This window comes from Danio rerio, chromosome 22 (genome assembly GCF_049306965.1).
Source record: "Danio rerio strain Tuebingen ecotype United States chromosome 22, GRCz12tu, whole genome shotgun sequence".
Taxonomy (NCBI): Eukaryota; Metazoa; Chordata; class Actinopteri; order Cypriniformes; family Danionidae; genus Danio; species Danio rerio.
Genome location: NC_133197.1, coordinates 13,182,501 through 13,207,118, shown reverse-complemented (window position 1 = coordinate 13,207,118; position 24,618 = coordinate 13,182,501). Strand labels below are relative to the sequence as shown.

The following is a 24,618-nucleotide window of genomic DNA, read 5'->3' as shown; positions in this document are numbered from 1 at the left end:
GATGGGTTGCAGCTGGAAGGGCAGCCGCTGTGTAAAACATAGGCTGGATAAGTTGACGGTTCATTCTGCTGTAGTAATTTTTACAGTAAAATACTGTCAGCAATGGTTCCAGCATTATACTGTAATTTTACAATTTAAAATACAGTTATCTGTTTAATGGCTTTGAAAATTTTTACAGATAAAAATTACTGAAATACTTAAAATACTGTCTGCTGTGGTTCCAGCAATTTAATGTAGTTTTACAGTTTAAAATACAGTTATCTGTCTAATTTTTGTTGTAATTTTTACAGTAAAATACTGTCAGTAATGGTTCCAGCAACTTACTGTAATTTTACTGTTTAAAATTGATTTTTGCTGATTGGCTTTGTTAATTAATTTTACAGTGAAAAAATACTATTTTGTTACAGTTTAACTACTGGTTTCTGTTTTACGACTGTGCTGTAATTTTACAATAAAATACTGGCAGCAACAGGTCCAGTGATTTACTGTTTATTTTTACTGTATAAATACTATTTTCTGGTTAATGGCTCTGCTGTAATTTTACAATAAATCCTGGCAGCAATGGTTCCAGTGATTTATTGGAATATTACAGTTTAGATAAAATTTTCTGTTTTATCACCGTACTGTAATTTTACAGGAAAGTACTGGCAGCAATGGTTGAAAGCTATTTACTGTAATTTTACAGTTTAAAACATTTTTTGTTCATTCAACGACTGCTGTAATTTTACAGGAAAATACTAGCCACAATTGTTCCAGTGATTTACTGTAATTTTAAAGTTTAAAATACAGTTTTTTTTGTTCGTTCAATGACTCTGCTGTAACCTCACAGTAAAATCCTAGGCGCAATAGTTCCATTGATTTAGTGTAATTTTACGGTTTAAGTAGAGTTTTCTGTTTAATGGCTGTTGCTGTAATTTTACAGTTAAGTTTTGGCAGCATTAATTCCAGCAATTTCTTATAATTCAACACTTTTATCTCTGTTTTACATTTTATAACTCTAATTAAACAGTAATTTTACTGTAATTTCACGGTAATGCAACAGCTCAAGCTGTGAAAATTGTAAATTTACTGTAAAAATAAAAAAAATAATAAATAAACTCAAGATTTTTTTTTTAGAATTCTAAATATGTAGTCCTAAAAATCTATTATTATTACTTGTATGTCTATTTTTGAATATTTTTAACAGGATGCCCATCAGTGTTGAGCAATCAGGGTTGTCGGAATCCCACGATGGCCTATCAAGGCTGCATGCGCTCTGTTGTCATCAACAACAAGCCAATCAACTTCTACCTGGTGCAGCAAGGCCTGCTCGGAAACTACAGCAAGCTCCAGTTTGACATCTGTGGCATCCGTGACAGGTAAATCCATTAGTCATTCTGTTTGAAATGCTAATGACGATTGGCTTTTTAAATAAATTATTGCGATTCACTCGTTATGAGATAATGACTGACACAAACAAGCGTGGTTTCAAAACAACGTAGCGTAGTGTTAAAATCCTTGCCAGTGATTTGCAAGCTAATTAGGATTTACCTTTTTTTTGCCTGAAACTTCAAATGTGCGAAAATGTTTCACACTTCGCCCTAGAGGACTGATGGTTAATGCGATGTTTGTGTGAATAACAATCCAACCTCATGCAGCTGAAGTTTGCTTAACGCTAGCGGAAGTGCAAAAAAGCCATGGGCAAAGTTTAAAGCCGCAGCGCCAGACAAGGACACAACCTTTGTAACACGTTTGTTTGGTGTGTAATAAATTAGAAGTAATTAGCAAGCTAGGAGACACACGATTAGTTGAAAACCATTAAAAAGTGTGATTTGGTTTATGTGTTTTTCACGTGTGTGTTCTTGTGCGCATGACACTATGACATTATGCGGCTGTACTATACACTGCTGCTTGCTCTGTGAATGATATAATGACTGAGGGAAGGAGCAGATGAGACATTGCTTCCATTATCTTTTATCCCTCAGCATCCTGGCCTTTTTTCCATGGTCTGCTTTATGGCACACATGCACACACACAGACACACTGGCATGAGATAAACAGGGAGGAATAAAAATGAGGTGGAATGACAGAAAAAGGAGAGAGGGAAATGCAAGGCAGGTGAGGATAAGAGAATTTGGGTCTAGAGGGGGAGGGGGTAGTCAGGTTATGGTAAGAGCGAAAGAAAGAAAGAAAGAAAGAAAGAAAGAAAGAAAGAAAGAAAGAAAGAAAGAAAGAAAGAAAGAGAAAGAGAAAGAAAGAAAGAAAGAAAGAAAGAAAGATATTCACTGAAAAAATGGAAGAAAAGAAAATTAAGTCTGTAAATCAACTGATGATGAAAGAAAGATCTAATACTGACTGAACATGGAAGAAAGGAAAATATAAGAGTAAAACTATTGATGAAGGTATGAAGAAAGTAAGGAAGAAAAAAGGATGGAGGAATAAAAGATAACATTTGTAAGAATTTGTAGGAATATACAAATTTCTCAATGAAGGATCAGAGTTTGAAAAAATTAACAGTTGATGGGAAAGGAAAGATTGAATGAATCGAACAACACTAAAGATCTAATATTAATTTAAAATGGAAGAAAGGAAAAGGTAAGACATTGAAACAATTGATGGGGGAAGGAAGGAAGGAAGGAAGGAAGGAAGGAAGGAAGGAAGGAAGGATGGATGGATGGATGAATGGATGGATGGATGGATGGATGGATGGATGGATGGATGGATGGATGGATGGATGGATGGATGGATGGATGGATGGATTAAAGCAGGAGTGCCCAAACTCAGTCCTGGAGGGTTGGTGTTTCTAGAACATCCTGCACAGATGTTTCTAGAAAGCCTAGTTAGAGCTGGATTAGCTAGCCCAGGTATGTCTGTTTGGGGTTGGAACTAAACTTTGCAGTACCCCAGGACCAACTTTGAGCACCCCTGGGTTAAAGAGTTACAGAAGATGGGACAACTTAAAGTATGACCATATGAAAAATGTGTAGCTGGATGTGGGAAGAAAAAGAAGACGAAGTGAAAATGGGTAGTTAAAATAAAGGTACAAGGATTTGATGAGGTGAAAGTCAAAAAGAAAGTTATGCAGCTAGTCAGGTTAGAAAAAGCATTAGACTATGAGAGAGATAGTCAGAGGAGAAAAGAGAGAGAGAGAGAGCCAGGTTTAGGCAAGAGCGTTAGTGAAAGAGAACGTAAGCCAGGGAAAAGGAGAGAGGGTGAGATCGTAAATTCTCTCCTGTCAATCTCGTCTCTGCAGGTCTTTCTGGCAGAGTACGGCACATTCTTCACCGAGCAAATGCTCAGACCTGGCACCTGGGCAAATGACTGTTGGCAGGGCCGGCGTGGGGATGAATTGTGATTTTAGCTCTGCCAACATGCTGTGTGCGTTCCAGGGGGGAAGACAGTTCCAGGCATGCATCCACGAGCCACTCACACTGATATGCCCTTGTCAAACAAAATTTGAAATGCTCTTTTGACCAAGCCTCACCTTAGAACCAAAACAGGCCAAAACTGTGTTGTGACAAGTTTAATTGGTCACAGGGAGCCACCTTGGCCCTTGTGGCAACAGCTGGTGGATTAAAACACATGTCGTGAACCATTTAGATTAAAGGTTGCTTCATTCTGACAAACTATTTTGTTGAACAGTAAATCTCAATCTTAGCATTCAAGGCCATGTTCTGTTTTTAAAACTATACATGTGCTATTTTCGCACAGTGAGGAGAGGGCGGGGGTTGGGGTTGGGGCGTCTGGAGGTCCCCAAATAGTATCTCTGGGGGGCCCAAAATGGCGTGGGCTCTTAGAATCGTCCTGACTGCCCCCCCTCCTAGCAGCATGCCTAAGAGGGAGGGTCCAGAATATAGTCTAGTCTAGATAGCCTGGTTCTCCCAGTTATTCTCTGCAATTTTTGACACTTCAGAGTGCAGAATATAAGAATTGTCCTGATGGACTGAGGAGGATCATTTTAAGAGGAGCACATCACGGTAATGGTAGTTGCACACAAGTGTGAAGATTAATTATAATTGGTTGGATAACAGCTCTTTCAGTAAGTGGCATATTTTAATCATGGCCATATCTGACTGAGTGATCATCACACTCAGAAGTGTAGGCATGTCAGAGTAATGGAACTTTCTGATGGACTGGTAAGATGAATTCATGATAGGGGGACACATAAGAATAGAACGTTTTGATGGGTTGGTGGACAGCAACCAAAGTGCAACCACCTTTGAAAATGCCATGTGACAACCATCTTGAAATACCTCTCAGGTATGCAATAACAGCTTCTTTATCTTTGAATGGTAAACATCAAATTATCCAATTCTCTGTTTACCAAGGTAAGGATTTCCTTTTGGCATGACCAAAGCAATCTAATAAAAACCCTCTCATAAATTTTCAAATAATGTCTGACTCTAAAACTGATACTTCTGAAGAATTTGATCAGACGTCATCCTGTCAAGAAAATTATGTAACTACCATAAGAATTATTAACTTGCTTTTTACCTATCATCCTCTGAATAAAGTCTTCTGAGATAATTGCCAAGATATTTTGTACATCAAATCTTCTCCCAAAATGAAGGCGACCATTTTGTTTACAAATTTGTTGCCGTTCAAATGGTTGCCTTGTGTGATTCGCGTTTGATAGAAGGGGACTACCTAACATTAGTTCTCACATTGCCCGCCTCTGGAGGATTATCAGTCTTATGCAAGTGACGTCTTGGGTAGACTATAGAATACCCTCGCATCAGAGTGTTGGCAAGTCCTGATGGGTTGGTGGGTAGCAACCAAAGTAGAAGCACATCAGAGTGATGGAAAATTCTGATGGGTTGGTGAGCAGCAACCAAAGTGGTAGGTGGCAGGAGAATGACAGTTGAGGGTTGATGGATTGGTGAAAGTAGGGTCAAGTCAAAATGATAGTTACCTCTGAGGGGTGAATGATCATCCAGAGTAGTGACATGTCAGGGTAGTAGTTAATTCTGATAGGTTGGTGAGCAGAATCGACAATAGGCACATATCTTGATATTGTAACAGCCCTTCCCACGTGTGAACTCTTTACTCTTGACAAGATATTGGTCCAGTTTGTATGTAAGTCATTAAAGTAGGTGCCTTAATACACTGAATAAACTTCATTTGATGATTCTGATAAGTAGGGGAGCACCATCCAGAGTAGGTTTGTTTCATAGTGATGATTGTCTCTAAAGGGTTGGAGAACATCCAGATAAGAAGCACTTACCAGTGTAGTTAATTGTGATGGGAAAGGGTGCAACGTCTAGAATAGGTGCATGTCATTGTAATTTTTGATCGGTCAATTAACTGCATCACCTTGTTGGAGCTTTTCCCACAGGGGGAGTTTTCAAGGTTAGTTCAAAATGCTGTAAGATCCTGATAGGCTGTCATGTGGGGTCATGCTAAAGTGATCATTATTTCTAAACTGATGAAGAGCATCAAGAGTAGAGGCACGTCAGGGCGGTAGTTAATTCAGATGATTTCTGATCGGTCAGTCAACTGCATCCAGAGTAGGGGCATGTCGTCTGAGCCCTTCCCGCAGGGGGAAGCCTTCAAGGTTAACTCAGAAAAAGAGTAAAACAGCAGGAGGTACTTCTGTTTAAATGAAAGTCATGGGAGAATATGTTTCAATATGCTGAATAAAATGAAACAGCTCGTCACTTTGTACATTGACTGCCTGATAGCATATTCAGCACATTTGCCATGTCATAGTCATATCAGCCAGTTACACATAGAAGACTGCTACAGAAATAAATGGTTTTAAGACCAGTTTTGGGATTCTTTGGGATGACAATTCCCACTGATTTATATATTTGATTGTCGACTGGTGTGGTTGCATAAGCAAATTTTTGATGGCATTTTGTTGGACAAAAATTATTTCAAAATTATATTTTTAAAGATTTTATTTTATTAAATTTGGCAGAGTACTGATAAATGTGAAAGGACCTTAAGACCTTTGACTTTAATTGATAGTTTTGCTTTTACCAGGAATATTGGTTGCCCTGTCTTCCTATACATCCAAGTGATGAATGATGCTAATTCTGAAAGCTTGCACAGTAGAAGTGTCATGGTAATTGTTAATTTAAATTGGTCGTTAACAGGCACCCAGAATAGGGCCAAATTGTCTTGCAATGATCCTGAACGTTGTTGACTTATGACTGTCTAGCCAAGCCAAGGACAAAAACATAAAGAATCATTTGAGGGACAAACGACACTTTGAGATGCAACATCATTAAGAGCCACATGAAGCTTGCTGAGTACCAAGGCTGTAGAAGATATGCCCTGTTTTCGCTTCAGTAAAGCCCATCAGCCGGAGTAAATGAAGATAAGCGAGGCTAGTTGTGGGTTTTGGCTGTCCTCTAGGATAAGTTAGAAAATCTCAAAAAGGTCCACTCCTCTCTGATGGCCTTTGATCACCATGCTAAATCATTTGCCTAGCATACTTCAGGCGTTTTCTTTCTTGTCTCAAGCTATATTTCTTTCTCGCTCTGTATCTAGCCATCTCCCGTTTTTTTTTTTTTTTTACCACTTTCGTTGTCTCTTTATCACCCTGTCTAACCTATGGCTAGGCCCGAAGTCCCTGTCCTCGCCAGCTGACTGCAGTTTGATATGTCAAGACAGATCAATAGAGATCTGGACTGCGGCCACTGGGCCAAGACAACCCCAGCTCCTGCCAACACTCCCTCCCTCCTTTCTTTAAATGCCCTGAATAGCGCCTATGGGGAGGAACTGGTTTGTGGGCGAATATATGTCGCTATCCTTGGTGATCCAGAGTGGTGATTCTACTCGCATTGCAGAGGGTGCACAGCAGAAGCAATTCAAGAATGAGAGAGTGAAGTTAATCTTTAATCACACTTGCTCTGCTTGAATGAAGATTCGCACCACAGCACTTCAGATATCCCTCAGTTACCCCTTCCTTGGCCCTTTAAATTTCATTCCTTTTAACCTTTCTGCACCAAACACGTTTTTTTTTTCTCCCGAAAAGGCTGGTCCTTGCACTCTTGTGCTTAACGTTGCATAAAAGACACAATTAGGATGTATTCAAACGCATTTCAGGGTTTAACAGTCAGGTTCCATCCTGCATTGTCGGTTAGCGCTGAGATCAGCCGGCACCGGTGGAGATCGACCTCTGCCGAGTTTCATAGACTTCCGCAAACTTGCAGTCAGTGCGGCGAGACGGTGGTTATTCCTGTGCTCCCTGTTGTCCTCACACTTATTGTGCATGATGCATTGATTTATTTCAATTGATTTAATGTGTTTGTAATGATGCACCTCTGGAGCAACTTATTTCAGAGATTAAATTGTTTTGTTTCAAATAATACAGCTCTCCCTAAAGTCTGTTATTGACTACTAACCCCCTGTGTCATTCCAATCCCTTCAGACCTTTGTTTGTCTTTGGAACTCAAATTAAGAAATTTTAGATTAAATCTGAGAGCTCTCTAACCCTCCATACATGGCAAGGGTCACAAGATGTTCAGAATCTTGAAAATAAACAAAAATACTGTCAAAGCATTCTCACAGCAATACCAAACTGCTATTGTGTGAGCTCTGGGAACACTTTTCTGCAAAATAAAGCTGTAAAAATGACTTCGTTTTCCTATACCCTCTCTTCAGCCATGTCAGGTCTTGGTGCATGATTACTAAGGCAATATGATGCTTGTATTGTACTGTATTGTATTGTATTGTGTTGTGTTTTATTGTTATATAGTAAACACACAGCCTTAAGACTTTAAGGCAGGGAAAATATTGAAAACAAAGTCATTTTTACGTTTTTTGGGTGCACAGAGAATTGTTCTGGGAGCTTTATATTATTACAATTGAACCACTGAAGTCATTTGGAAATTTTTGGTATCTTTTCTGGACTGTAAATGTCTCTCTAATACTTTAAATAAAAGATCTAGACCCAAGATAGCTTTTGTGTTCCAAAGATGAACAAAGGCCTCAAGGGATTGGAAGGAAATAAGGGTAAGTAATCAATGACAGAATTAAAAGTTGGGGCGAACTCATTCTTTAAGCATTACCATCGGGACACATCTGGAATGTATCCGACACCATTATACCGCTATTACAGTATATAATATTCATTCATACATTTTCTTGTCGGCTTAGTCCCTTTATTAATCTGGGGTCGCCACAGTGGAATGAACTGCCAACTTATCCAGCAAGTTTTTACACAACGGATGCCCTTCCAGCCGCAACTCATCTCTGGGAAACATTCACACACACATTCACACACGCACTCATACACTATGGACAATTTAGCCTACCCAGTTCACCTGTACCGCATGTCTTTGGACTGTGGGGGAAACCGGAGCACCCGGAGGAAACCCACGTGAAGACAGGGAGAACATGCAAACTCCACACAGAAACGCCAACTAAGCCAAGGTTCGAGCCAGCAACCTTCTTGCTGTGAGGCGACAGCACTACCTCGCCAGTATATATTATTTCGTCTTAATATTTTTAAAAAAATGTTTACATAGCTCTAAAAGCATTCAAACAATAAGGAAACGTACGTGGACGTTAAAGAACCCCAAAAGACTCTGAGATTTCTGACAACACCTTTGACTCTAAATGGGAAGCAGTCGGGAATTTCACTTTTTGTGGTCCCTCCGACACATTTCTTTTGTGATCTACGCTATTTGTAGCCAATTTCTGTATTTGTATACTGTATGTTGTGAAAATATGCAGGCTTGTGTTTGTTAGTTGTTTTTCTATTTGCATGTGTCTTCTTAACTTTTAGCGCATTTGAGCTCTTTTGGTCAACAATATAAAACAGACTTAAAGTGGATAAACAGGCATTTGAGGAATATGGAAATGCAGATGTGCTGAAGCAGGCTGGAAATAAACTTTGCAAGACAGTGGGTCACCAGGTCAGATTTGAAGACCTCTTATACTAGATCTTTATAATCAATTAAAAAATGCAAGGTCTAACTAGAGTCTGTGAACATACTTTAGAAAATTTAAGGTATCGTAGATCCTAACACATTGGTTGGTATCCACATGATTTCCAAAATACCAGTGTGGCGACGACAGCAAAACTCTCAAAATGTTTTCTATTTTTCCAATGGTTTATCAGGGCGATATCTAAGGCTTGAGGGTGACTTTCTAGTCCCTATCTCGTTCTTTTAAAAACTCCTATCTTTCAAAAAGGAACACTGATGGATAAATGTAGCATTTTTTTTTTATTCATCTTCAGTCAGGCTTCATCCTTCACTGTTCATCTGTTAGTGCTGAGATCAGCTCACGCTGGCTTAGAATCGACCTCTGCTGAGTTTCAGACACAACCGCAATCCTGCGGCCTATGAGGCGAGACGCTTGTCATTTCTCTCCTCCCCTCCCTCATCATACGCTACATGGATATGAGTTATTTCTGCCACAATGGAGTCTGACAGCTGTGTTTTCGTCTTCTTCTCATTATCCTGATCTTTTGTCCCCTCTTTGTACTCCAAATTAATCAAAGTAGCAATCAAGCATTGCCAATTTTTTTAAAGTTCCCTCACTTCTGCAGATATTAATACCTTGTTCAAGTGGATTCAATTATTCAATTTTCTTCTAGAGACAGAGACCGTTACAGCATTAACGCACCTTTTGTTTCACTGTCACAGAGCCGTTTCGGAAGATATTGTCATTTTTTTTAAGCTAAATACACAGCCAGACGGTTTTGTTGAATTATATTTTAACAAGGGAGTTCAGTCATGTTACAGTTTCAATTAGCGTTTTTACATGAAGGTATTTAGCATACGCTTTGCATTGAATCGCATGTGTATTATTGTCTTTCGCAAATGTAATTGCAGCGCAGTTTCGTCTCTGAAGTTGTTCCTTTGTCATTAAGGCTCCATTTAGTGATTCTTTTTTTTATGAGTAATGCATCATAAGCATGTAGATTGTTTACCTGCTCACAAGAGAGCGATCGCATAATAATTACGGTTCATCTCGTATGCAATTAAAACAGGATGTCGCATGTACACAACAAGAACTTGTTGATCATTTTAAGAGTTGCTAATGGTTGATATATTGCCTGAGTGGAGATGAAACCACAGCAAAATGTGTAAACATTTGATGAACACTATGCAGCCATAGCCGTTTTCTATTATGTGCTACAGCAGGGGGGAAATGAATTAGCATTAATTTACATTACTTAAACGTTGTTTAGTTTTTAAATTAAATTACCTTCTTCAGATGCAAACACACAAATTTGAAGCATTTCATAAAGCGCTCTTAAAAAGCTCCTCCTTTTACTGTAGATTTATTTTATGGACACTTTTGAACTAATTACATTTTATACTATTTAAAACATGCAGACTTGCTCTGACTGGAACATTTGAACCACTAAATCTTAAAAAAAAATAAAAAAAAATTTATTTGCAAATCTTAAGGGGTATAATAATATTGACTTTAGACCAGTGGTTCTGTGCTTGCTTAGACTTTAAGTTTAATTTTTTTCAAGAAAAATTGGAACTGCAAAAGAAGAAAAGTTGCACCATCAGTTTCTTGGGTACACTGCAGCATCCTCCAAGACCCTTATTATTTTTATTTTAATCACATATACAGAAAATATCTGTATTTTAGTTATTGTAGCTAAAAATGTGGATTTTAACCAGAGAAAGGGGTGCTTGATGGATGTCAAATATTAGAAAGGGGTGCACGCAGCAAAATGTTTGTGAACCACTGCAATAAAATGATCATTAATTATGGTTATTAATGTGTGACTGTAAAACCCTCTACATTTATGAAAGGTAATGGAGTAAAATGTAAAATATCTTGAAGTAACAAGTTACTAAAGTAAACACGTACAGTACTGAAGTAAAAAATAATTAATTACTGTCTACCAGGGTAGACATCTTCACATCTATTTTGATGGCCATAAAGAGGGAATTGAGCATGAATTAGGGGGATCAAATCACCCCAAACCAGTAATTTGACCCCTTAATTAACACTTGATACCCTCTTTATTATCATCACAATATATGTGAAGATGTGTCAGCCTTAGCAGAAAACAGATTCTTACTAATCTCTACCTTAAATATTAATAAACTTCATAACTCTACCTTAAACTTTAATACACTTTTTAATTCATTTTCCTCCTTATTTATCAGGGGCTGCCACAGCAGAATGAACCGCCATAAGGTAATAACAATAAAATAGCAAATTATTATAAATTTGACCCTCCCCATAACAGCTCAAAGGGGTAACACATCACAATTCTCAGCAACAACATCAGGCAGTCTGCAGAGAAACTTTGCCTTGGCAACCAGTGGACATTTCAGCACAATGACGACAGAAAAAAGAAAAAGTGGTGCAGAAATGGTTAGCAGACAAAAAGAAAGAAGAAGAAAAAAAAAGAAAAAAAAAACATGAACATGTTACAGTGGCCCAGCCACAGTCCTGACTTCAATATGATTGAGAATCTGTAGAGGGAGCTAAAGATCATGGTGATTGCAAGGAGAGTTGGAAATCATTGCTACAGATGAATGGGTGTGGAGACATGTAAAAAGATGGTAAGCAATTATTGCAAGTGTTTGATTGCTGCAACAGGCAATACGACTTTTCTATTGATTATTAAGAAGGGTATGAATCAGTTTTGTACATGTCACTTTTTGTCCAAATGTAAATAAAAGCTGAGAAAGATCCCTTTTCCACAATAATGCCTCTAGCACATTATCCTATTATCTTTTGGTAGAAGCCTGTGTCATTTCTGTTCCCCCAATCAGAATATGAATAATTTTGCTCTTGGTTGTATATACTGGATATACAGTTGAAGTCAGAATTATTTGCCCCCTTTGGACTTGTTTTCCTTTTTTAAATATTTCCCAAAGGATGTTTAACAGAGCAAGGAAATTTCCACAGTATGTCTGATAATATTTTTTCTTTTGGATTAAATCTTATTTGTTTTAATTTGGCTAGAATAAAAGCAGTTTTTAATTTTTAAAAACCATTTTAGGGACAAAATTATTAGCCCCTTTAAGCTACTTTTTTTTTTCTCGATAGTCTACAGAACAAACCATCCTTATACAATAACTTGCCTAATTACCCTACCCTGCCTAGTTAACCAAACTAACCTAGTTAAGCCTTTAAATCTCAGTTTAAGTTGTATGTGTCTTGAAAAATATCTAGTCAAATATTATTTACTGTCATCATGGCAAAGATAAAAGAAATCAGTTAATGAAATTAATAAATCAGAAATGAGTTATTAAAACTATTATGTCTAGAAATAAGTTGAGAAAATTTACTTTTAGAAATTAAACAGAAATTGGGGAAAAAATAAACAGGGGGGCTATTAGTTCAAGGGGGCTAATAATTCTGACTTCAACTGTATATAATAGATTGTCTTTGAAAATCAAATGTCTGTTGTTACTGTAGGTCATAATCTGTTCATTTACCCTCAAAAACACTGAAATATTAAATACGTTGGATTAATCACTCTGCTGTCCACCAGTTGTATTTGCGAATATGGCGCATCATAACAGAGCCACCAAGAATGAGTTTGTTTCTTGGCTTCAGATTTAACTTCATCACAATCACAATCTTTCATCGCTTGTCCGCCGTCCTCATCCTTGAGTGCGCGTTCAGTCTGTCGCAAAATTGATTCATCCTTCGCGAGCTTTCAGCCCCTGCCATCTATTTCCTAATAGTCACTTGCGGTTATTGATTGATCGCCACGTCCTTAAATCCCTCCGAGCACAAAATGCATTACCGTTCGGTATTGTGCCGTATGTCGCAGTGTGTCGTTTGTGTGATTTGTGTAATTCGATAATGTATTCTCCCACCCGCTGTAAGTACCGTGAAAGTTTAATCAGAAGTCTTTTTTTTTTCCTGCAGATGTCTTCCTAACTACTGCGAGCATGATGGAGTGTGCTCTCAATCCTGGAGCACGTTTTTCTGCGACTGCTCGGGAACAGGATACACCGGAGCCACCTGTCATAACTGTGAGTTGGCATGTAACCCATACAAAAAAAACAACAATAACAATATACTGTTCACTTTTTTATCTAATTTTGTAGCTGTAGTTGTTGAGAAAATAACTAAAAGGTATCTTTTGAAATCTCTAAAGTTTTATTTATTTTCAAAACTTTTGTTTGTCTGGTTTTGAGATTTTTTTAGGTATATTTAAATGTAAATATTTAATTGTGTATTTATTTATTTGCTTTTTGTCTAAAATCTCTTTCATCATGTAGTTTGGTATTAATGAGTAAATGTCATGTTTATTAATTTATTTAACTAACTTTTGTTGTTTTATGAAACTATATATTTTTTCTAATTTATTTATTTATTTATTTATTTACTTATTTATTTACTTATTTATTTGTTTAACTTTCATGATTTGGATTGATGATGAGCCACCTACATAACTGTAAGTTGGCAAATAACATACAAAAATCAACAATATCGTTCAACTGTTTGCTTCGTTTTGTTGTTGTTGTTGAGAAATTAGCTCAAATGCTTTGAACTCTCTAAACATTGTTTGTTTATTTATTTTCAAAACTTTTGTTCCTTTGGTTTTTAGATTGATTAATGTATATTTGAATGTGTACATTTATTTGTGTATTTATTTGTTTGTTTACTTTTTGTCTTTAAGCTCTTTCATCGTACAGTTTGAGATTGCTGAGTAAATGTAGTTTATTAAAGTTAAATTTTTATTTATTTATTTATTTATTTATTTATTTATTTATTTATTTATTTATTTATTTATTTATTTATTTAATTAATTATTTATTTATTTATTTTAAAGTTTATTAATTCATTTTACTAACTGTTTTGGTGTTTTATTAAATTTATTAAAGTTGCCTTAGTTTATTTAGTTGTTGTTGTTGAGAAATTGGCTACAAATGCTTTGAACTCTCTGAAGATTGTTTTTTATTTATTTTCAAATTAAGCTATCTGTCACCTTGAAATTATAAGGTTCCATCTGCTTTCTGAATGATTTTGATATATTGAGCTTCAAAGTTTTTGCATTCCATAGCAAAAAGTATGTGTGTAACATTTTTTTTAAATAAAAAGTCTACACCTTATATAAAAAATATCCCATAATATAAATAAGTTATCAATTAATAAGAATGTCAATAGCTCAATTTTGACAAAAAATGTCAGATAGAACCTTGTAGTTCTGAGGTGACGAATTGTATTTATTTATTTATTTATTTATTTATTTATTTATTTATTTATTTATTTATTCATTTATTTATTTATTTATTTATTTATTTATTTATTCATTTATTCAGTCAGTCAGTCAGTAAGTCATGATTATGCATTTATATAATGTTTTGAGGTCACAGTTTGTTTATTTTTTACTTCCGTTTTAAATGTGTATTTAAAGGTTAGTGTAATATTTGTTTAATTGTGTGTTTTTTTACAACAGAATTAAAAAGTATACAAAGTTTTGTATTCTATTTACATTTTTCAACCTTTTTTGTTTTGATTAAAGATAGATCATTTGTTTGTTTATTTACTTGTTCATTATTTGTAATTATATAATGCTTGGAATTTGTATGATTTTTTTTTTGTGTGTGTGTGATTGTTTTGGAAGTTTTAAATATTCATATATTATATTATATTATATTATATTATATTATATTATATTATATTATATTATATTATATTATATTATATTATATTATATTAAAATTAAAATACATTTTAACTATTTGTTTATACATTTATTAATTTACAAACTATCACTTATTTTGGAATAAATAATAATAATAATAATAATAATAATAATAATAAGTATTATTATTATTATTATTATTATTATTATTATTATTGTTATTATTATTATTATTATTATTATTATTATTATTATTATTATTAATAATGATTTGGCCAGGATGCCGGGGTTAAACCCCTACGCTTTTTCGAAGGGACATCCTAGGATTTTTAACGACCATAGAGAGTCTGGACCTCGGTTTAACGTCTCATCCGAAAGTCGGCGCTCACTGAGCAGTATAGAGTCCCCGTCACTATACTAGGGCATTAGGACCCACACAGACCATAGGTTAAGCGCCCCCTGCGGGCCTCACTAACACCACTTCCGGCAGCAACTTAGCTTTTCCATGTGGTCTCCCATCAAGGTACTGACCGGGCACAGCCCTGCTTGGCTTCAGTGGGCAACCATGTGAGAGTTGCAGAGAGCTAGCTGCTGGCTAATATTTGTATGTTTTAACAGAGTCACTTTAACAGAGTCACTCAGGTTTTGCCATTGTTTATGGTTTATTTATTTTTATGATATTTTCTGTTTTAGATGGAAAACAAACAAACGAGTCTTCTCCACAATGTAAAATAATCAGTTTTCTTTCTTTGATGGTGCTCTACATAAACTGACTTGACATTTTTCTTGCGTTTTTTTTCCCCCGCTCAGCCATCTTTGAACCGTCCTGCGAGGCTCACCGACTCACAGGAAGCGCCTCAGGCTTTTTCTCGATCGATCCTGATGGAAGCGGACCGCTCAAATCCACCGTCGTCTACTGCAACATCACTGGTGAGATCTCTGCGGAATAAAAACATGAATGTTAACATGAGGACTGCAGGTGTGGGATGAAAATAGAAATGCATACATAGGCTTTATGCACTTTTATTTTTTACCATCTCATATGCAATAAAAAGCAAAACAAATAACATACAGACATATAACGCTAGCTATTCTTGTTATTACATTAAAACTGTGTTATTATGAAATATTATTACAAATTAAAATGACTGTTATCTATTCTGACTAGTAATATATTTTGATGATTAATTTATTTAATATATTTATGATTTATCCTATAAAAAAAATCCTATAATGCAGACCATTTCTGACGCTGCATTTTTTATATGATTTTACTCCAAACAACAAAACATTCTTTAAAAATCTGATCAATTAAAAAGAAATGGTTTAAAATAAGAATATTTAGCTTTTCTAATTAGCAGATGATTTTTCTTGTTTAAAGGAAAAACTCACTTAATGAGGATTTATTTTTCTGAAAACAATTTAATGATTTTTTTTTTTGTTTTAATAATTTAATTTAATGATTTTAGAATAATAGGCAAGGCAAGTTTAATTATATAGCACGTTTCATGTGCCAATTCAAAGTGCTTTACATAAACAAGAATAAAAAAAGACAAGTATAAGAAAATAAAAACAAATAATCAAAATGATTAAAAACAGATTAAAATGTTTTAAAACATTATAAAAAAATGAAAAAGAAAAAGACATAATAGTGCTGTCTGTCGTACATTGCACAGTGCTCATTCAGTAAAGGCACAGCTAAACAGATGTGTTTTCAGTCTTGATTTGAATGTGCCAAATGTTGGAGCACATCTGAACATTTCTGGAAGCTGATTCCAGCAGCGAGGAGCGTAGTAGCGGAAAGCAGTTTCACCCTGCTTTGACTGAACTCCCTGTGGTTACTGTTTACTAACAAGGAGACAATGTTTTTGACTGTTTTTGGAGATGTTTAAACACAAATCTTTTTCAAAACATTGTTGTGTACACAAGAAACTTTTTTTTTTTTCCTAAACACAAGGAGATAACTTTTTCCACTTTTGGATCCATCATTGTTGTGTAAACATGTGTTTCAAAGAGAACGAAGGGGGAATGAAACGACATGAAAGTGAGTTAATGCTAACAGAAATTTTTTATTTTTGAGTGAACTAACCCCTTAGCATCATATGAAAACAAGGCTGATATGGCAAAACAAATGTGGCCTTCAGCTTCCGTGACCCAGTCAGAAAGCATTCTTGAAAGTATATATGTTTTTCTGGAGTTTTTGAAGGTACAGAACTGTCAAATCATTGAAGGCAGTTTTTGGCCATGGGAAATCTGTTTGAATCTACACGAAGATGGCATCATTAATCAAAGCAGGAACTGGTCCAGTGTTTGATGGATGTTTTGCAGTCTTCCAAGACTGTCTAGGTCACGCCGGGTGCAGATCGACAGCTCTGTCCGGGGGAATAAAAAAAAAGACGCGACTCGGACCATTATACACGCAGCTTGCTCTGTGAAATATTACTGATCTCCTGCAGAATTGTGATAAAGCGTAACTCTCTTACACACACACATCCGCTTGCTCTGGATCCACTAGAATAAAGTGCCATTGACTTCGGCCAACCTCAATTAGAAATGCCGCATGAAATGTAAATTACAGTACGCAGATTTAAGTGCCTGCTGGCTGGGTAAACACAAGCCTCCCGCTGAGGTGTTTGCCGGATAAATGAAAGCTGACGTCACAGGTGTAGCGGAGATTGGCCTTAACTCCGGGTCGGAAGCGACTTGCTGCGCTGCTTTATTTTCAAAGTTAATTGAAGTCGCGCTCTTTCTCGCTCAGGTTTGTGTCTGAGTTATTATGTGGATTACTTGTGATTAAAGGTATGAAGAGCTGTGGATTTACCTTTAGTAGATGCAGAGTAGAGTGGGGGAGAAATCTATTTTCACCAAGAAATTGTCAAGCTTTTCACAGATGCAAAAAGATTGTAGACAACACTTTGAGCTCCATTTTAAAGATCTAGGCGCAAAGTCTAAAGCGCATGGCACAAAAGCATTAAGAGCGTGTCTGAATATTTTAAGGATGGACAAATATCCTGCATACTTAATTTAGTTTAAGCACAAAGAATATTTCTAAATTCAGTACTAATTTCCAGTAAACGAATAAATGATCAATAATAATAAAGTCTGCTCACAAAACTTTTATCCAAACACACATACTTTTCTTATGCCCCATATGGTGATGCAGACGTCTCCAAAACCTGACAGATGGATAAATCTAAGCTTGTTTTATTCAAACAAATATAAATATGCATAAAATAATGAATACTGCTAATAATAATATTATACATTGTGTACTTTTGTACATCATATGTTTATTAAGCCAGTGGCTCCCAACCTTTTTTTGCCTGAGACCCCCTTTTCCCCCGGAAAATATTGTAAGGCCCCCCTCCACATTTAATGATATTATCTACTTTCTTCTGCCATTCATTCACATCTGCAGCAAACAGCAGAAGCCGTTACTAATGGACAGTCACTTTAGAGCTAGTGTTTGAATGACTCTCTATAGCGTAATGTCTATAGCGAAGACAAAACTCACTTTAAGATTATAAGGCTGAATGTGTCTTTAAAACAGACTGCTTTAGGTTAATTTACAAAAAAGCAGTTTGGAATTGAATTGATTTATATAAATTGCATTGATCATTCTGCCAACACTAAAACACTAAGATATTTGATAGACAAAAAAAAAAAAAAAAAAAAAAAAAAACAACCACTAAAGTTTGTATTATGAGTATTTTATATATATATATATATATATATATATATATATATATATATATTTTTATATTTTATATTGTTATTCGTACTATTAGTTTTATATATTATCTATTAATATCTGTTTTTTGTTTTATATTATTATTATTATTATTATTAATAATAATAATAATAATTATTATTATTATTATTATTATTATTATTATTATTATTATTATTATAATGTTGATGTGTCCCAAATTATTTATTATTTTTAATGATGGAATTATATAAATGACATATAATGATATAATGATATATATTTATTATTATTATTTTTATTATTTTTTTATTATTATTATTTTTATTATTATTATTATTAATAATAATAATAATAATAATAATAATAATAATAATAATAATAATAATAATAATAATAATAATGTTGACCTGTCTAACACGTTTTATTATTGTATTGTATATTGTGTATTTTTTAAAAATTATATGATTATTATTATTTTTTTATTAATATTTTTATTATTTTTTTATTAGTATTATTATTTGTTAGTCATCATGTTTTATTGAATAATTTTTATTAACAATCTTTTTTTAATATACATATTTAGTACTTTATATTTTTTATTTATTATTTTTGTTTTGTTTTATCTTTTTTGTATCTTGTTTTATCAACTTTTATCTTTCAGGCTTTAAGTATTTAAAATGCAACATAAAATGCATTATAAAAACCAAACAGCACAATTAGGAACTTATTAGGAATTAATTTATTAATTTTCCTCCAGCTTAGTCCATTTGTTCACCAGGTGTCACCACAGAATGAACCACCAACTTATCCAGCAAATGTTTGACAAGGCGGATGCCATTTCAACTGCAACCCATGACTGAGAAACACCCATACACTCTCATTTACACACATACACTACAGCCAATTTAATTTATTCAATTCACCTATACTGCATGTGTTTGGACTGTGGGGGAAACCAGAGCACCTGGAGGAAACCCATGGGAACACGGGAAGAACATGCATACTTGAGGCAATATTGCTAAATACTGAGCCACCATTTTTTTATTATTATTTATTTACTATAAATTACTAGAATTTTTTTTTTTTTAGAACTTTTTACCATTTAGGGACCATCTTTTTGTAGAAAAGTAAGTGGCTTTAAATTTATTTACCACTCATTACTATAGTATTTTTTTGTTTATGATCGTTTAGGAACTGTTTTAGAATAAGGGGTGCGATAGTATGGATATTTTCCATTTTTTTGTGTGTGTATATCTGTGTTTTGCAGATGATAAAGTTTGGACTGTGGTGAATCATAACAGCACTGCAATGGTTCGAGTTCAAGGTTCATCTCTTCAGCAGCCTCATGTCATGACGTTTAACTACAGCACATCTCTGGAACAGCTGCGGACACTCGTGGGCAGATCTGAACACTGCCAGCAGGAAGTTGTTTATCTCTGCAGGAAGTCCCGCCTCTTCAACACATGGGGTGAGTACTAAATGTGTTGTGTGTACTATTTTTAATTTAGAATGATAGTAGTGCATTGGTATAAAGCTTTATAGCTATATATTTGTTTTATGTGATTCATTTTTATATTGCTTTTTGCACTAACTCAAAAACTAAAAGTCTGATGATGATGATTAATTGTCATTTGTCACATATAAACCTTATAGTTAATTTATTTTTGTAATATTTTTACATTTATATTGCAGAACAATAATGTAGAAAAACACAATTACCTATTATTTTATTATGTTTAATTATTATTATTATTATTATTATTATTATTATTATTATTATTATTATTGTTGTTGTTGTTGTTGTTGTTGTTGTTGTTGTTGTTGTTGACATCTTAAAATCATGTATTATTTTAATCTTATATGTTGATAATATTGATAATATTTCTTGTTGTTGACATGTCTCAAATTTGTTTGTTATTTTTTTATTTAAATTATTATAATTAATAATGCTGACTTGTGTCAAGATTGTTTATCATTTTAAAATTATATTATTATTATTATTATTTACAATATTTAACTTATATTATTGTTATTTTTTATTATTATTGTTAATAATAACTATTATGTTGATGTGTCTTGCAGTTGTTTATTTTTCTTTTATATGATGATGATGATGATTGTTATTATTGTTTAATAATAATAATAACAATAATAATAATAATAATAATAATAATAATTATTATTATTATTATTATTATATAATGTCCCTCTTTGTTGTTTATTATTTTATTTATTAATATTTATATTTTTTATTTTAATTTATTAGTTTATTATTTTTCATTTATTTGATTATTATTAATGTTTACATATCTCAAACATTTTATTATTTTTATTGTACATTAACTTTCTTATTAATAATATTAATGTTGATGTGATTTTTTTAATTATATGATTATTTTTGTTATTTTATCAAACCATATATAATTATTATTATTATTATTATTATTATTATTATTATTATTATTATTATTATCAAAATCTTATTTAAAAAATATACATATTACTATTCATGTTTCGTAATGTTCCAGTTTCCACACCTCCACTCCTATTAGTCAGAATATTGAGTTTGATATTTCTTCTAACTGCTTTCTTTATCTCACATAATATGCAATATATTACTGCTCATTTCTTAATATCACACTATTTAATGACTTCCTCATGCGAGAGCTCAAAGTTTCAGAAACGCTTCATCTGTGTCCTTTCCGAAGCCCTTTTATTCCTGATGAAAATGTCTCAGATCAGCGCATGATTTAGTCCGAGTGGAGTTTGTTCATATCTATAATCTGACTTGACCCCAATCTAATTACAGTATTAATTGATGGGAAATGGCGACATTTATAAAGCAGCCAGTGCTTGAAATTGTTCATGGGTTTGGAGAGATCAGCGGTAATGAGATCTGAAGCTGTAGAGCGGAGACCGGCCTGATGTTTTCCTCAGGGATATTGAAGATAAAGGCTAAATGTGTGGAAAAATGTTTACTGGACTCATCTGGGGGGATTTGTGTTGACTGGACTGTCCTCAGATCTGTAAAAAGTAGAGGCAAGATGGGGTCAATTCTGTTTTACAGATGAAGTGTTTTACTGTGGTGGAGTAAAATAGGAATTTGTGCTTGAATTTAAAGATTTTTAATTGCGTTCTAGATTTTAATTATTATTATTATTATTATTATTATTATTATTATTATTATTATTATTTCATAATTCATTCATTCATTGTCAATTTTTTAATTTGTTTAATATAAAATAATAATAATAATAATAATAATAATAATAATAATAATAATAATAATAATAATAATAATAATATTTATTATTATTATTTTTGTTGTTGTTATTTATTTTTTTCTTATGTATTTATGTACAAACATAATAATAATAATAATAATAATAATAATAATAATAATAATAATAATAACTTATAATATTATTATAAAAGTAGGATTTTTTATTTTCTAATAAATAATAAATATAAAATTTCATTAATAGCCTCATTATTTATTTCTTTATTTAATTATTTTGTTATTTTTTATTCATGATTTATTTATGAGATTAGAATATGTGTTAGCTTTTGTAAGTTATTTTATGTTTTCGAATAGAATATGTAATGTTCTCAATAATATTTGTAAAGAAAACCAACTGTAGGTACTATGTGTGCTATTTTCCATAAATTTCAATTAATATGGAAAACGAGTGCATGTTTTAACCAAAACAAATATTGGATTTTTTTTAAAAATGCGCATTTAAAACAATATAATTTGCACAAGGAATGATGGGGTTCTTTTCTAAAGGAGTTGTTACTCCACCCCATTAGAGCATAATTTTGGGCATATTACGTTGTAACTAACAAGGTTCAAACGATGGATCTGCAACAGAGAAACTACTGGTTTTGAAAAACACTAGTCACTACATCATTATTTTTCCAAACGATGCATTGTTTAGTCCCGAGTTATGTCGTTGTTTGGGAAACGCACCCCAGAGCAAGAGGTAGCAGTAACGCACCAAAACGTTTGTTGTCGACCATCGTAAAACAAGAAGATGAAGTAATCATCATTTTGCCATCATATGGATCTACTTTTATCAGCCAGACTCCGGCTTCAAAGCCCTGTGTATGTTGGTGCCGTTACTTATTGATCCAAGATCGGTAAATGTAGCTTGTGTGGACGCTACTGCGCTACTTGACTAAAAAAAGCTTTGCTTTGCTGAAGAGCTATTTGATTTATAAAGAAGTGACGCTACCGCCACTCTAATGAAAAATGTAAGCTAGTAGCCCCTCTACTCATAGCAACGCTACTGCCCAATCCTAATAATAAGTATTTTACATAAGTATTTATTATTTAATAATTTAACTATAACAATGTTTTGATCTACTTCGGATGGATGGAACTAGATGGAACTCAATTAAATATTTTAACAACTTATTAATGACGTTTTTCTAGTTTACTAAATTTTTATTATTAGGATTTAAAAATATATATTATAATAAATAGCAGTTTTAATAAATGTATACTCATTTAGAAAATGTTAATGTTTTTTATATTTTGTTTATAATTGACGTGCTATGTATATAACAAATATTGTAATAAATAGTAATGTAATAAATAATAACATTTAATTAATAAATTAAATTTAAAAATAAAATATTTTCAGACATTAACTTATTGATTTGATATTTATACTCTGTTTATGATTTTAGTGATGATAATAATAATAATAATAATAATAATAATAATAATAATAATAATATTATTATTATTGTTATTATTATTATTATTATTATTCTTTTGTTGTTGTTGTTGTTGGCTCAGAAAGTTGTTTGGTTATTCCTAATTTACAAATAAACATTGAAAATATAAACAAAAACAAAACATTATTTCTTTTTTATTCCCCAATATATTATTTTCTAGTTTCCAAACTGCTAATCCATTAGCCATTTTTGTTAATAGCACATCACAATGTACTCCTGTAACACATAGTGATAAGTAAACAACCTTTTAATACACAATACTGATATATCACACTATGTATCACCCAGGACACACAAAAAGCTCACAGTCTGTCTGTTATTGAATGTGTGCATCTTTACACCCCTCAGGCGAGTGTTGGTATGAAGTGCTGCTGGATGTCACCGTCTCTGTCAGAATGAAAGAATGTTGTGTTGTTTGCTCCAGATGGGACGCCCTTGTCCTGGTGGCTTGACCGGGCAGGAGAGAGAAGGACGTACTGGGGCGGTTTCCTCCCCGGAGTCCAGCAGTGCGCTTGCAGTCTGGATGAAAACTGCATCGACATGAATCACTTCTGCAACTGCGACGCCGATCGCAGCTCATGGTAAACGTCGATCCCCACACGTCAGCTATATTTCATACCAATAATGAATGATGGCAGAAGGAAGTTTAGCACACATTTCAATGACTATTCTTCCTATTTACCCACTTAAATGCATGTAGCCCACTGCTCACTAGTGATGAGCCCGGGTGTGAGGGCTCTTTCAACGATTTCTGCAGCTTTAATAGATTTTGTGTGTAATCTGCCGAATCTTTTCTGTTTGCACTATCAATATCTGTAGATATTGAAAGCGGAGATGTAAACACTGCTATTGTTTGCTTGTGAACAGGGAGAATGACACAGGAATTTTGTCCTACAAAGAGCATCTACCAGTCACTGAGATCTTGGTTGGAGACACAAACCGAAGCGGCTCAGAAGCCATTTACAGGATCGGCTCTCTGCACTGCTTTGGGGACAGTAAGTAAGGCGTATTTTTTACAAACAAAATCAATTAGATCAAACTCTGTTTTCTAATTTGAAATGTTGAAGTGCTTTTTTTGCAATACAATGTTTTATTCTCATGTACAGTTGAAGTCAGAATTATTAGTTGATAATTAAAAATATAGAAATATTAGGCCCCTGTACATGTCAACACATTTCTATACATAATAGTTTGTTCTAAAAAAAAATATTGCTTAGAAAGCCTAATAATATTGTCCTAAAAATGTTTTTTTGTTTGTTTGTTTTTTTTTTTGTAAAAAAAAAATTCTAGCCAAATTAAAACAAATACGCAAAAAAAAATAAAAAATAAAAAATAAATAATTAAATAAATATATATATATATATATATATATATATATATATATATATATATATATATATATATATATATATATATATATATATATATATATATTATAGGAATTAGTTTAAAAAATCCTTGCTATATATATATATATATATATATATATATATATATATATATATATATATATATATTATATTATATTATATATAAAGATGGCATATTAAAAATATAATTTTAATATGTAAATACACAATCATTATTTTTGTATATAATAAATATTAGATTGAGCTATTTGCATATATAGAAATAGTTGAAA

At 33.2% G+C, this 24,618-nt stretch overlaps 1 protein-coding gene across 6 annotated transcripts in view; it reads left to right on the top strand.

Annotated features, from left to right (window-relative positions):
* The window catches only part of cntnap5b (contactin associated protein family member 5b), a 179,167-nt gene that overhangs the window by 130,590 nt on the left and 23,959 nt on the right, over positions 1–24,618 (top strand). For all 6 annotated transcript variants that reach the window (XM_009296210.5, XM_073937421.1, XM_073937420.1 and 3 more), the window contains 6 exons: positions 1,187–1,358; positions 12,796–12,902; positions 15,332–15,451; positions 19,501–19,701; positions 23,401–23,557; positions 23,844–23,971. In XM_009296210.5, coding sequence (XP_009294485.1) covers positions 1,187–1,358; positions 12,796–12,902; positions 15,332–15,451; positions 19,501–19,701; positions 23,401–23,557; positions 23,844–23,971 — 885 coding nt within the window. The remainder of the gene's footprint in view (positions 1–1,186; positions 1,359–12,795; positions 12,903–15,331; positions 15,452–19,500; positions 19,702–23,400; positions 23,558–23,843; positions 23,972–24,618) is intronic.